Source organism: Ornithorhynchus anatinus, chromosome 3 (assembly GCF_004115215.2).
Source record: "Ornithorhynchus anatinus isolate Pmale09 chromosome 3, mOrnAna1.pri.v4, whole genome shotgun sequence".
NCBI lineage: Eukaryota > Metazoa > Chordata > Mammalia > Monotremata > Ornithorhynchidae > Ornithorhynchus > Ornithorhynchus anatinus.
This window is the reverse complement of record NC_041730.1, coordinates 107456038-107468166: the sequence shown is the minus strand read 5'-3', so window position 1 is coordinate 107468166 and position 12129 is coordinate 107456038. Positions and strand designations below refer to the sequence as shown.

General features: G+C 49.3%; 1 protein-coding gene across 1 annotated transcript; it reads left to right on the top strand.

The window, feature by feature from the left end:
* The first annotated feature begins 7808 nt into the window (after positions 1 to 7808).
* DKK1 (dickkopf WNT signaling pathway inhibitor 1) lies at positions 7809 to 10280 on the top strand. The gene is made up of 4 exons (XM_007660787.3): positions 7809 to 8120; positions 8245 to 8398; positions 9311 to 9454; positions 9614 to 10280. The coding sequence occupies exons 1-4, from the start codon at positions 7890 to 7892 to the stop codon at positions 9865 to 9867; spliced, it is 783 nt and encodes a 260-aa protein (XP_007658977.1). The 5' UTR covers positions 7809 to 7889; the 3' UTR covers positions 9868 to 10280.
* Positions 10281 to 12129: the final 1849 nt, after the last annotated feature.

Sequence of the window (12129 nt, the reverse complement as noted above, 5' to 3'; positions counted from 1 at the left end):
TGAAAGCACTTTGAAAAATTGAAAGCACTGTATTAGAAACAAGATTATTTCTTTTTTCCGGAGTATGCTCTCAATCAATCAATCAATCAGTTGTATTTATGGTGCACTTACTGTCTGTTGCCGACCTGTTCATCCCAAGCGCTTAGTACAGTGCTCTGCACATAGTAAGCGCTCAATAAATACTATTGAATGAAAGTGTGTAGAGCACTGTAGTAAGTGCTTGGAAGAGTACAATATGAGCCTGTAGTGGGCAGGGAATGTGTCTGTTTATTGTTACACTGTACTCTCCCAAGTACTTAATACAGTGTTCTGCACACAGTACGCGCTCAGTAAATGCAATTGAATGAATGAATGAATAGAGCTGGTAGGCACATTCCCTGGCCACAGTGATCTTACAATCTAGAGTGGGAGACAGACATTAATATAAATAAATAAATTATGGTTATGTACATACATGCTGTGGGACTGAGGCAGGAGTGAATGAAGGGAGTGGATCAGGGTGACATAGAAGGGAGTGGGAGAAGAGGAAATGAGAGTTTAGTCCAGGGAAGGCCTCTTGGAGGAGATGTGCCTTCAATAAGGCTTTGAAGTGGGGAGAGTAATTGTCTGAGACGAAGAGGGAGGACTTCCAGGTCAGAGGCAGGACTAGGGCCAGAGGTCGGCTGTGAGATCAAGATGCAGAGAGTAGGTTGGTCCCAGAAGAACATATGAGTCCATTGTTGGGCAGGGATTGTCTCTATCTGCTGCCGAACTGTACATTTCAACCACTTAGTACAGTGCTCTGAGTAAGTGCTCAATAAATACAATTGAATGAATGAATAGGTGTGCGGGCTGTGTGGGAGTACAGTGAAGTGAGGTAAGAGGGGGCAAGGTGACGAAGTGCCATAAAGCCAATGGTAAGGAGTTTCTGTGTGATATGGAGGTGGATGGGCAATCGCTTGAGGTTCCAGAGTAGTGGGGAAGCAGGGACTAAGCTTCAACTAAACTGCCTGCTGCTGAAGGTCTCTCTGATGTTGACTGCACTTTCAGTGGACGGGAACCACAGTTTGTAGAGTCACTGGCACTTCACCTTTTGGTTTGTGTGGAGAAGTGATAGTCAGTTATGTTGCTTGGAAACCTCGATGTTAATTGTCTCCAGAAATCTCCAGAAAGCAGCCGGCCTCCTTAACATAGCCTCAGCCCTGAGCCTCAGTCTCAGCCCCAACAAGTCTTGGCCCAGTTTTCCCCTGAGTTACCTCGTATTGACAAAGCTCTGTACACCTGCTTCAAAACGGGTCGGTCAGCACAGAGTGCCAGTCTCAAGATTCCTCCAGGCAGAAACTAGTTCCCGTGGTGAAGGAGGGCTAACCCATCTGTCCGGGAGCAGAGGGCAGAGCCAGGTGTGGCTCGGCTTCAGGACCAGAGGCCCGGGCTGGCCCAGAACTACAGCAAGGGGCTCTAGAGCCTGCGTTCCTACAGCCGGACAGTGCATAAGGGTCTGGGGATGCAGAGCGCATCAAGGATGGTCAGCACACACAGGCTTGGGAGTCAGAGGTCGTGGGTTCTAATCCTGACCCTGCGGTCTGCAGTGAAACCTTGGGGAAGCCACTTCACTTCTCTGTGCCTCAGTTACTTCATCTATAAAGTGGGGATTAAAACTGTGAGCCCCACGTGGGACACCTGATTACACTGTAGGTACCCCAGTGCTTAGAAGAGTGCTTGACGTGGGTTAATGGAAAGAGCTCGGACTTGGGAGTCAGAGATTGTGGGTTCGAATCCCAGCTCTGCCACTTGTCAGCTGGGTGACTTTGGGCAAGTCACTTCACTTTCTGGAGAAGCAGCATGGCTCAGTGGAAAGAGCACGGGCTTTGGAGTCAGAGGTCATGGGTTCGAATCCCAGCTCTGCCACTTGTTAGCTGTGTGACTGTGGGCAAGTCACTTAACTTCTCTGTGCCTCAGTTACCTCATCTCTAAAATGGGGATTAAGACTGTGAGCCCCACGTGGGACAACCTGATTCCCCTGTATCTACCCCAGTGCTTAGAACAGTGCTCTGCACATAGTAAGCACTTAACAAATACCAACATTATTTCTCTGTGCCTCAGTTACCTCATATGTAAAATGGGGATTGAGAGTGTGGTCCCCACGTGGGACAACCTGATTACCTTGCATCTACATCAGCGCTTGGAACAGTGCTTGGCACATAGTAATCGCTCAACAAATAACATTATCATTATTATTAACAAATAATTATAATTAACAAAAAACATCATTATTATTATAAAACACCATAATCATCATTATTATTATTATCCCCCGAGCCTACTGGGCCTGGAATGGTTCTCCGTCCCGGCCCCCGTACCCTCCGCATTCCCCAGGCCCGGGACCCTGGAAAACTCCTTCGAGGCACCCGGCGTTTGATGTGCAAATGCAGGGCTCTGCCCAGATGCCTTTCCATAGGAGGCAGAGGCAAAAAACAGTCCCTATCCCGCAGAGTTGTTCTCCGGTCCCCGGTCCTCCAGCTCCCCGGGAACGACCCGCGCGGGCGGGTCTGCATCCCGGAAAGTGGCGAGAGGCAGGAGGCAGATAATAATAATAATAATAATGTTGGCATTTGTTAAGCGGCATGGCTCAGTGGAAAGAGGCCGGGCTTGGGAGTCAGAGATCATGGGTTCAAATGCCGACTCTGCCACTTGTCAGCTGAATGACTGTGGGCAAGTTACTTCACTTTTCTGTGTCTCAGTAATCTCATCTGTAAAATGGGCATTAACTGTGAGCCTCACGTGGGACAACCTGATTACCCTGTATCTCCCCCAGCCCTTAGAACAGTGCTCTGCACATAGTAAGTGCAGATGCGGTCGGGGGATGGAGAAGCATCCTGGTTTAGGGGCAAAACCCGGCCTTGGGATTCAGAGGATGTGGGTTCTAATCCTGACCACGCCACTCGTCTGCTGTGTGTCCTGGGGCAAAGCACTTCATTTCTCTGGGCCTCAGTTATCTCATCTGTCCAATGGGGATTAGAACTGTGAGCCCCGCGTGGGATCACCGGGTTACCCTCCACCTACCCCAGCGCTTGACAGACGGAACAGTGCTTGGCACATTCAGAACTGTTCTAATAACACTTAGAACGGTGCATGGCACATACTAAGTGCTCAACAAACACCATAATAATTATTACCAAGAGTATTATTAATTCAATCAATCATCCATTCAGTCGCATTTATTGAGCGTTTATTGTGTGCCAAGCACTTGGCAAGTACAATTCAGCAACAAATAGAGATAATCCCAACCCAATAACAGGCTCACAGTCTAACAATAATAATAATAATGATGGCATTTGTTAAGCACTTACTATGTGCAAAGCACTGTTCTAAGCATAGTCTTCATAAGCATTTCACAAGGATACAAGGAGATCAGGTTGTCCCACGTGGGGTTCACAGTCTTAATCCCCATTTAACAGATGAGGTAACTGAGGTACTGAGAAGTGAAGTGATTTACCCAAGGTCACACAGCTGACAAGTGGCAGAGCTGGGATTAGAACCCATGTTCTCTTACTCCCATGCCCGGGCTCTTTCTACTGAGCCACGTAGATTTTAGACAATTAATATTATTATTACACGGTCGGTGGAAAGACCTGGGAGAGGCAGATGTGGTTGATGGAAGGACCGGGAGGGGAGGGGAAGGGCAGATGTGGCCAGTGGATGGACCTCGAGGTCCGAGGGCAGAAGGGCCGGAAAGGAGGGGCTCAAGGACCTGAGGATTGGAAGGGGAAGCAGCCAGGCTGAAGGAAGAGTGTGGGACGGGATGGCAGGAAGGAAAGAGAGGGGATTGCGGTGGGTTTCAATAATAATAATAATGTTGGTATTTGTTAAGCGCTTACTATGTGCCAAGCACTGTTCTATGCTCTGAGGTAGATACAAGATAATCAGATTGTCCCACATAGGGCTCACAGTCTTCATCCCCATTTTAGAGAAGCAGCGTGGATCAGTGGAAAGAGCCCAGGCTTGGGAGTCAGAGATCGTGGGTTCGATTGCCGACTCTGTCACTTGTCAGCTGTGTGACTTTGAGCAAGTCACTTCTCTTTTCTGGACCTCAGTTCCCTTATCTGTAAAATGGGGATTAAGACTGGGAACCCCACGTGGGGCAACCTAATCGCCTTGGATCCCCAGCCCTCAGCACTTAGAACAGTGCTTGGCACATAGTAAGCACTTAACAAACACCATCATTATTACTACAGATGAAGTAACTGAGGCCCAGAGAAGTGAAGTGACTTGCCCAAGGTCATACAGCTGACAAGTGGAGGAGCCAGGGATAAAACCCACGAGGGTAGGAAGTGTATTGAATGCAAACATTAACTCCACAGTTGTATTTAATGCAAACATTACCTCCATAGTCCAAAGTATGTGCTGTGCATCCTGTGTGCACTTTTTTGGAGTGTGAAGGCTTGGTGATAATGACGTGTTTCCTGTATTAATGTTTATGGAAAAGCACCCTTATCTATAGAGAAAAATCTTCATGACCAGAAATAGTGCAAAGCTTATGAAGACTATGCTTGAGGCACCACACTGGTATTGCCTGTTGTTGGGCAGGGATTGCCTCTATCTGTGGCCCAATTGTACATTCCAAGTGCTTAGTACAGTGCTCTGCACATAGTAAGCGCTCAATAAATACGAGTGAATGAATGAATTAACGTTTATGGAGTGGCATCCTTATTTATAGAGAAAAATCTTCATGACCACAAATAGTGAAATGCTTATGAAGACTATGCTTGAGGCACCACATTGGTATCACCCGTTATTGAACAGGGATTGTCTCTGTCTGTGGCCCAATTGTACATTCCACGTGCTTAGTACAGTGCTCTGTACATAAGTGAGCGCTTAATAAATATGATCGAATGAATGAAGGAATGACTCCCAAGCCGGGGCTCTTGGCACTAAGCCACGCTGCTCATCCCTGAGAAGCAGCATGGTTTAGTGGCAAGAGCCGGGGCTTGGGAGTTTGGAGATCATGGGGTTTAATCCTGACTCCTCCACTGGTCAGCTGTGTGACTTTGGGCAAGTCACTTCACTTCTTTGGGCCTCAGTGCCCTCATCTGTAAAATGGGGATGAAGACTGTGAGCACCACGGGGGACAAACTGATTATCTTATATGCCCCCCCCCCCCCCACCCTGCTCTTAGAGCTACACTTGGCACATAGCGAGCACTTAACAAATACCAACATTATTATTATTATCATCCCTCTTTCGATTCATTCAATCGTATTTACTGAGCACTTATTATGTGCAGAGCACTGTACTAAACGCTTGGAGTGGACAATTCGGGAACAGAGAGGGACTATCCCTGCCCAATAACGGGCTTACAGTCTAAACATGTCATTATTCTCAACTCATATCTCTCATTCCACCCTCCCTTTCCATTTAGACCATGAGGCCGTCACTGGGCAGGGATGGTCTCTATCTGTGGCCCAATTGTACATTCCAAGCACTTAGTACAGTTCTCTGCACATAGTAAGTGCACAATAAATACGATGGAATGAACTCTCACCACTTTCATCAGCCCATATTGTTTAGACCATGAGCCCATCATTGGGCAGGGATGGTCTCTATCTGTGGTCGAATTGGACATTTCAATAATAATAACAATAATTATGGCATTTGTTAAGCGCTTACTATGTGCAAAGCACTGTTCTAAGCTCTGGGGAGGATACAAGGTGATCAGGTTGTCCCACTTGGGGCTCACAGTCTTTATCCCCATTTTACAGATGAGGTCACTGAGTCCCAGAGAAGTGAAGTGACGCCTAAAATCACACAGCTGGCAAGCATCTGAACCGGGATTTGAACCCATGACCTCTGACTCCCAAGGCCGGGCTCTTTCCACTTAACCACGTTGCCTCTCTAAGCGGCTTACAAGCGCTTAGTCCAGTGTTCTGCACATAGTAAGCGCTCAGTAAATATGATTGAATGAACTCTCACCGCTTTCAATAGCCCACATCGTTTAGCACGTGAGCCCGTCATTGGTCAGGGAAGGTCTCTATCTGGGACCGAATGGGACATTCCAATAATAACAATAATAATAATAATAATAATAATTCTGGCATTTGTTAAGCGCTTACTAGGTGCCGAGCACAGTTGTAAGCGCTGGGGTACACACAAGGGAATCAGATTGTCCCACGTGGGGCTCACAGTCTTCAACCCCATTTTCCAGATGAGGGAACTGAGGCTCAGAGAAGTGAAGTGACTTGCCCAAAGTCACAAAGCTGTTACTGAATGAATAAACGACAGGCTCACAGTCTAAAGGGTGAGAGAGAGGTGCCCGAACCGGCCCCCAGTCCTCCTTGTCCCCCTTTTCATCCATTCGATCGTATTTCTTGAGTGCTTACTATGTGCAAAGCACTGGACTAAGCGCTTGGAAGGGACAATTCGGCAGCAATTGCTCCCCTTTTCATTCATTCGATCGTATTTCTTGAGCGCTTACTATGTGCAGAGCCCTGAACTAAGCGCTTGGAAGGGGCGATTCGGCAACGATTGCCCCCCTTTTCATTCATTCGATCGTATTTATTGAGCACTTAGTATGTGCAGAGCCCTGGACATTTCGGCAAGAATTGCATTCCTTGCCCTCCTCGCCCTCCTTTTCATTCACTCGATCGTATTTCTTGAGCGCTTACTATGTGCAGAGCCCTGGACTAGGTGCTTGGAAGGGACAATTCTGCAACGATTGCCCCCCTTTTCATTCATTCGATCGTATTTATTGAGCACTTAGTATGTGCAGAGCCCTGGACTAAGCGCTTGGAAGGGACAATTCGGCAGCAATTAACCTCCTTGCCCTTCGTTTCATTCATTCGATCGTATTTCTTGAACGCTTACTATGTGCAGGGCCCTGAACTAAGCGCTTGGAAGGGACAATTCGGCAGCAACTGCCCCCCTTTTCATTCATTCGATCGTATTTATTGAGCACTTAGTATGTGCAGAGCCCTGAACTAAGCGCTTGGAAGGGACAATTCGGCACCAATTGCCCCCCTTTTCATTTATTCGATCGTATTTCTTGAGCGCTTACTATGTGCAGAGCCCTGAACTAAGCGCTTGGAAAGGACAATCCGGCACCAATTGCCCCCCTTTTCATTTATTCGATCATATTTCTTGAGCGCTTACTATGTGCAGAGCCCTGAACTAAGCGCTTGGAAAGGACAATCCGGCACCAATTGCCCCCCTTTCCATTTATTCGATCATATTTCTTGAGCGCTTACTATGTGCAGAGCCCTGAACTAAGCGCTTGGAAAGGACAATCCGGCACCAATTGCCCCCCTTTCCATTTATTCGATCGTATTTCTTGAGCGCTTACTATGTGCAGAGCCCTGGACTAAGCGCTTGGAAAGGACAATCCGGCACCAATTGCCCCCCTTTCCATTTATTCGATCGTATTTCTTGAGCGCTTACTATGTGCAGAGCCCTGGACTAAGCGCTTGGAAGGGACCCTTCGGCAGCAATTGCCCCGGTGCCGCCCCTGCCCTGTGTCCTGTGTCCTGTGTCCGTTGGCCGGTGGCAGCTCTCGCCCCCTCCCCCCCGCCCCCCCCCGGGCCCGCTGGAGGAGGTGGAGGTTGGGGATCCCGGGGGGTGCTGGAGGCCTGGGCGGGGCCGGGGCCGGGGCCGGGGGAGTGCCCACCCCCCCGGTCCCGCCCCCTGTCCGGACCCCTCCCCCGCCCTTTGAAATCCGGGGGTCCCGCGCCCATAAAGGCGGCTGCGGCGGCGGCGGGGGCGGCCAGAGCCCCGGGCCCCTCCGACCCCCAGCCGCCCAGGGCCGCCTCCCCTCCGGCTCCGGCTCCGGCTCCGGCTCCGGCTCCGGCTCCGGCTCCGTCCCCCGCGTCCGTGGGTCCGTCCGTGGGAAGCTGGGCCCCGTCGCTCCGCCCCGCCCGGCGATGCCAACCCGGCTCCTGCTGGCCCTGGCCCTGGCCCTGGGCCACCTGTCCCCGCTGACCGTGGCCACCTCCCCCTCCGGCTCGGCTTCGGGGCCGCCCGTCCACTCCAACGCCATCAAGATCGCCCCCCCGGTGGCCCCGGGGGCACCAGTGGCACCGCTGGCACCTCTGCCCGGGGGCACCGCGGCCAGTCCTGCGCCGCCCAAACACCAGCCCCTGGACGCCCGCAAGGTAAGACCTCCGTCCCGGGAGGGTCTGGCGTCGCTGCCACCCTGAGCGGGAGGCTCGGGGTCCGGAGGGGAGGCAGGGAGGGGCGGGCATCGCCCCCGGCCTGACCCCCGTCGCCTTCCCGCAGCCCGGCTCGCCCCGCTGCGCCGAGGACGGGCACTGCCCCCCCGACGAGTTCTGCGCCGGGCCCGGGGGCTCCCACCTCTGCCAAGCCTGCAGGAAAAGGCGCAAACGCTGCCTGCGCCACGCCATGTGCTGTCCGGGAAACGTCTGCAGCAACGGTGAGTGCCCAAGGCCAGCAGGGCTACGCCTGGCCCAAGGGTGCCGGTGGGGGGCCGGGTGGGCATGGGGGGCAGCCTCCTGCTTGAGGATCCCGGGGGCTCAAAATGCCCCATTCCCCGGGGGCATCCCCGAGGGAGCGCCCTGGGTGACCCGAGGACCATCCCGCAGCACCTCGGGGACTTGGGAGAGCCGGTGACCTGAGCCTTAGCACGGGGACAACAAAAAAGGAGGGGAAAATGCCAGCCCCATCCTGCCCTGTGGCCCCAAACGGGGTCCCCGTCGGGATCGGGTCCGGAATCGGATAATTCCCCAGGCCGGGGAAGCCGGAGAGTGGCCCTTGGGTCTCAAGCGAGGAGTTGAAGTGACTGGCACCAGGACTAAATTGGGAGACTGAGAGAGTCGCTGTCGTCACAGACTCAATACAGCTCTGTGCCGGGTCTGACATCCTCGGGGTATCTTCTTTCCCCCTACAGCATGGGGGAGTTGGACCTTCTAGCCCGGGGAGGTTGGCCGTCCGACGGCGGGACGGTCCCGGGTATGGGCCCGAGATGTAGTTTGGTGCCAGATGAAAAGGATACTGTAAAGGGACAGGACTTGGATAAGTGTGGAATCCTAAAATTCCTAACTTCACAGTTGGAGCTCACTGCTGCGGCATAGCATTTTACGTTACAGCTACGTAACGTATTACGTATTATTTTACGTAAATGAATTCCAGTCTGGATGTGAAGGGTGACTGTCGGTTAGACGCGTTTAGGATCCCGTAGCCAAAATTTGATAGTCTCATGGAGGGGGTGATATCCGTGTCTCTCCAGTTGCCTGGATGGATGGGATGATCTTTACCCACCAAAAGAGGCCGTCGTGGAAAATATTCAATCAGGCCAGGGGTTCGTGAATATCTCTTGCCTCCTCAGGAATCTGCGTCCCATCAGACCACGATCACTTCCAGCAGCCGGAAATTGACGAGACGGTCATCGAAAGTTTCACTCGTGACCACAGCACCTTGGATGTCCATTCCAAAAGGACCACTTTGTCTTCAAAGATGTATCACTCCAAAGGTAAATACCCTTCTAATAGCCATCGCAGCTGAAAGTTTTAGGGTCTGTGGGGTAACTGGTGAGTCAGCCACAGGATTGTGAGCCAACGTAGCCTAAACTCGCCGTCCGTCAGCCTGCAAGACTTGTGTATTCTAACCATTTTCCCTCTTCTCCCCCAAGGCCAAGAAAGTTCAGTCTGCCTCCGATCGTCTGATTGTGCTGCTGGTCTCTGTTGTGCTCGCCATTTTTGGTCCAAGATCTGTAAACCAGTCCTTAAAGAGGGTCAAGTGTGCACTAAACACAGAAGAAAAGGTTCACATGGGCTGGAAATCTTCCAACGCTGTTACTGCGGAGAAGGCCTGTCATGCAGAATACAGAAAGATCATCATCTAGCGAGCAATTCTTCTAGACTTCACACTTGCCAGAGACAGTGAACACCTTGGGTGTGCCTTAGCAACATGGACTCCTTTTACATAATAGACGCTCTGGGGACGTTTTGTGACACTTTTTTTTTTTTGGTCAGTTCATCCTTAAGGAAATACAAATGTCAGTGTTTACAACTAAGCACTCCCAAGATGATGCCCTTTCTAAAGTTTGGAGTGCTGTTGCATCTTTCGTTTCTTTACGGAACTATCCAGTGACTTTTTGCAGTAAATTACTGTGTTGTAAATATACAGTGTGGCACTTATTTGTAAATGTTTCAAGACTTTAATTATTTTTCTCAAGTGCTGCATGGTTTCCAGTTCAATCTTGTGATGTAAAGTTTTATATACACTGGTTAGGTTAGCTTGGGTCTGATAAATACTTTTTAATTTTTAATTGAATAAATAATTTCAATTTCTACTTTTCAAATGCTTGACTACATTACTCCTTGCATTTTCTAACTGGGGAAATTCTCAACTCCCACGGCAGGCCGATAAGGCTTTTCAAGTACAGCGATGGAATTTTCATAATTAAATTGAGGCTCTGTTAGATCGTTGGCTGCAGCGGATTAGACAAAGTAGCACCCCCAGAACTTTGCCAGCATTTTAAGTATCTGTAATTCCCATCTTCAATTAACACCGGGGGTTCATGGCATATTTAAAACCCTTGGTTTTGTTTCCTTCTAAACTATCGTAATTTAAGTGGAAAGAGCTGGCACATCTTGAACCTAATTGTTTTCCACCCCCCATCACCCCCTAGGCCAGAATGAATTGTGGTTGAGGAATCGTGACTGACCTGCAAGTGGTACAACTGTAGCAGTGAAGCTCAGTGTTGTTGATTTCAGCATCAGTCACAGGGAATACTAGAGTGCGGATTTTGGCTCGGAAGTGTAAGAAACATCTTTGGTGGAGTCATAGGCTATTTCAAATTCTGATTTATACCTTAAAAAAGTCTTGCAACCGGTGAGGAGACGCACTGTGATGAATATCAAACAGAAGCCTAACCCTTGTTTCCTTTTCCGTTTCTTTGTCAAGTCTTGACTCATGAACTTGTGGTGGTTTGCTGCTTACCTCTGCCCCAGAAGTCCTACCTGATTTACTGTGCTATGAACAGTCATCCAAACAACTGTTTTTATGCCGTTCTTCCTGTATAACATGGAGGGATACAGCCCTTCAGCTCTGTATGCTGATTGTATTCAATCTTTCTCTATTTCATAATCCCAAAGTGAGGTGGCTTCAGGCATTTAAAGACAGTGATTGATCAATTTTCCAAGAGTGTTCTCACATAGTAATGTAGAATTGCAGATGTTCTCAGATGTGGAATGCTCCCTGAAGTGATTCAGTTTCAAGGGGCTTCAACCAGCATGTCTCAAACATCAGAGGTTGGTACTGCAAACTGAACCTGGTGATTTCAAAAGGCAGGGGTATCTGATGTCACACTGTCTTTTGTTAGTAAGTTTCAGTTTCCTCGCCTAGGTCAAACTTTCTCCCATCCCATGCGCTGTCTTTCTAAATCCTGGGAAGGGAGGAACCATAATATAAAATCAGAATAAAGACAATTAGAAACAACAGAGGAGAGGAGACAGGAAATCTGAAACATCTGATGGAAGGAAGAAGGTCCCTGTCTAGCTGAAGCAGCAACCTGGTGAAGGATCTTGATTTCCCCGATGGCTGTCTGGTGCAGAAACTCTTCTGGGACCATACGAAGTTATTTCATGAAAATCTAGAGCTAGTCTGGATAATGGGCAAGAAGGAAAAGCGGGCATAAAATTCCAGGCTCCAGAGAGCCATGGTAGTGGAGTAGGAAGAGGGTTAGTGCTGAGGAGGATGGCAGCGCTGTGCATGATTGTTGCTAAAGGAAGCAAAATCTCGAAATGATAGCTGACCTCTACAGTGAGAACTTTCATAGCTTGTACCATGTCTATAGAGCTTCAGTTAAATCCTAAAGGAAAATTTTCAAGGCTCCTATTGACAACAGTAGTAACAGGTCATAAAGACTTTCCTGCAGTGATTCGTGTCCTTCAAGGAAAAAAAAAATCCTCATGTTCTAATGGTTTGTCAGTAAAACAATTAGTTAAAGCCATGTAGTTGGCTGGCAAAGGACTGTATTTGTCGGCTGGTGTGTAATTGTTTATTATACCCTGTAGCCCAACACCACATGAAATTTTTTAATAGTCATTTCTGAACTGTTATAAAATGTTGAAATTGAAGGTTAGTGGAAGTTAGGCATTATTCCCATCCTCAGCACGCCCCACACCATAGTAGCTTTATTTG

Coding starts and splice junctions, on each gene's coding strand:
- DKK1 (XM_007660787.3), top strand. CDS start 7,890: ATGCCAACCCGGCTCCTGCTGGCCCTGGCCCTGGCCCTGGGCCACCTG. Junction 8,121..8,244: donor AGCCCCTGGACGCCCGCAAG/GTAAGACCTCCG, acceptor GCCTTCCCGCAG/CCCGGCTCGCCCCGCTGCGC. Junction 8,399..9,310: donor GGGAAACGTCTGCAGCAACG/GTGAGTGCCCAA, acceptor TTGCCTCCTCAG/GAATCTGCGTCCCATCAGAC.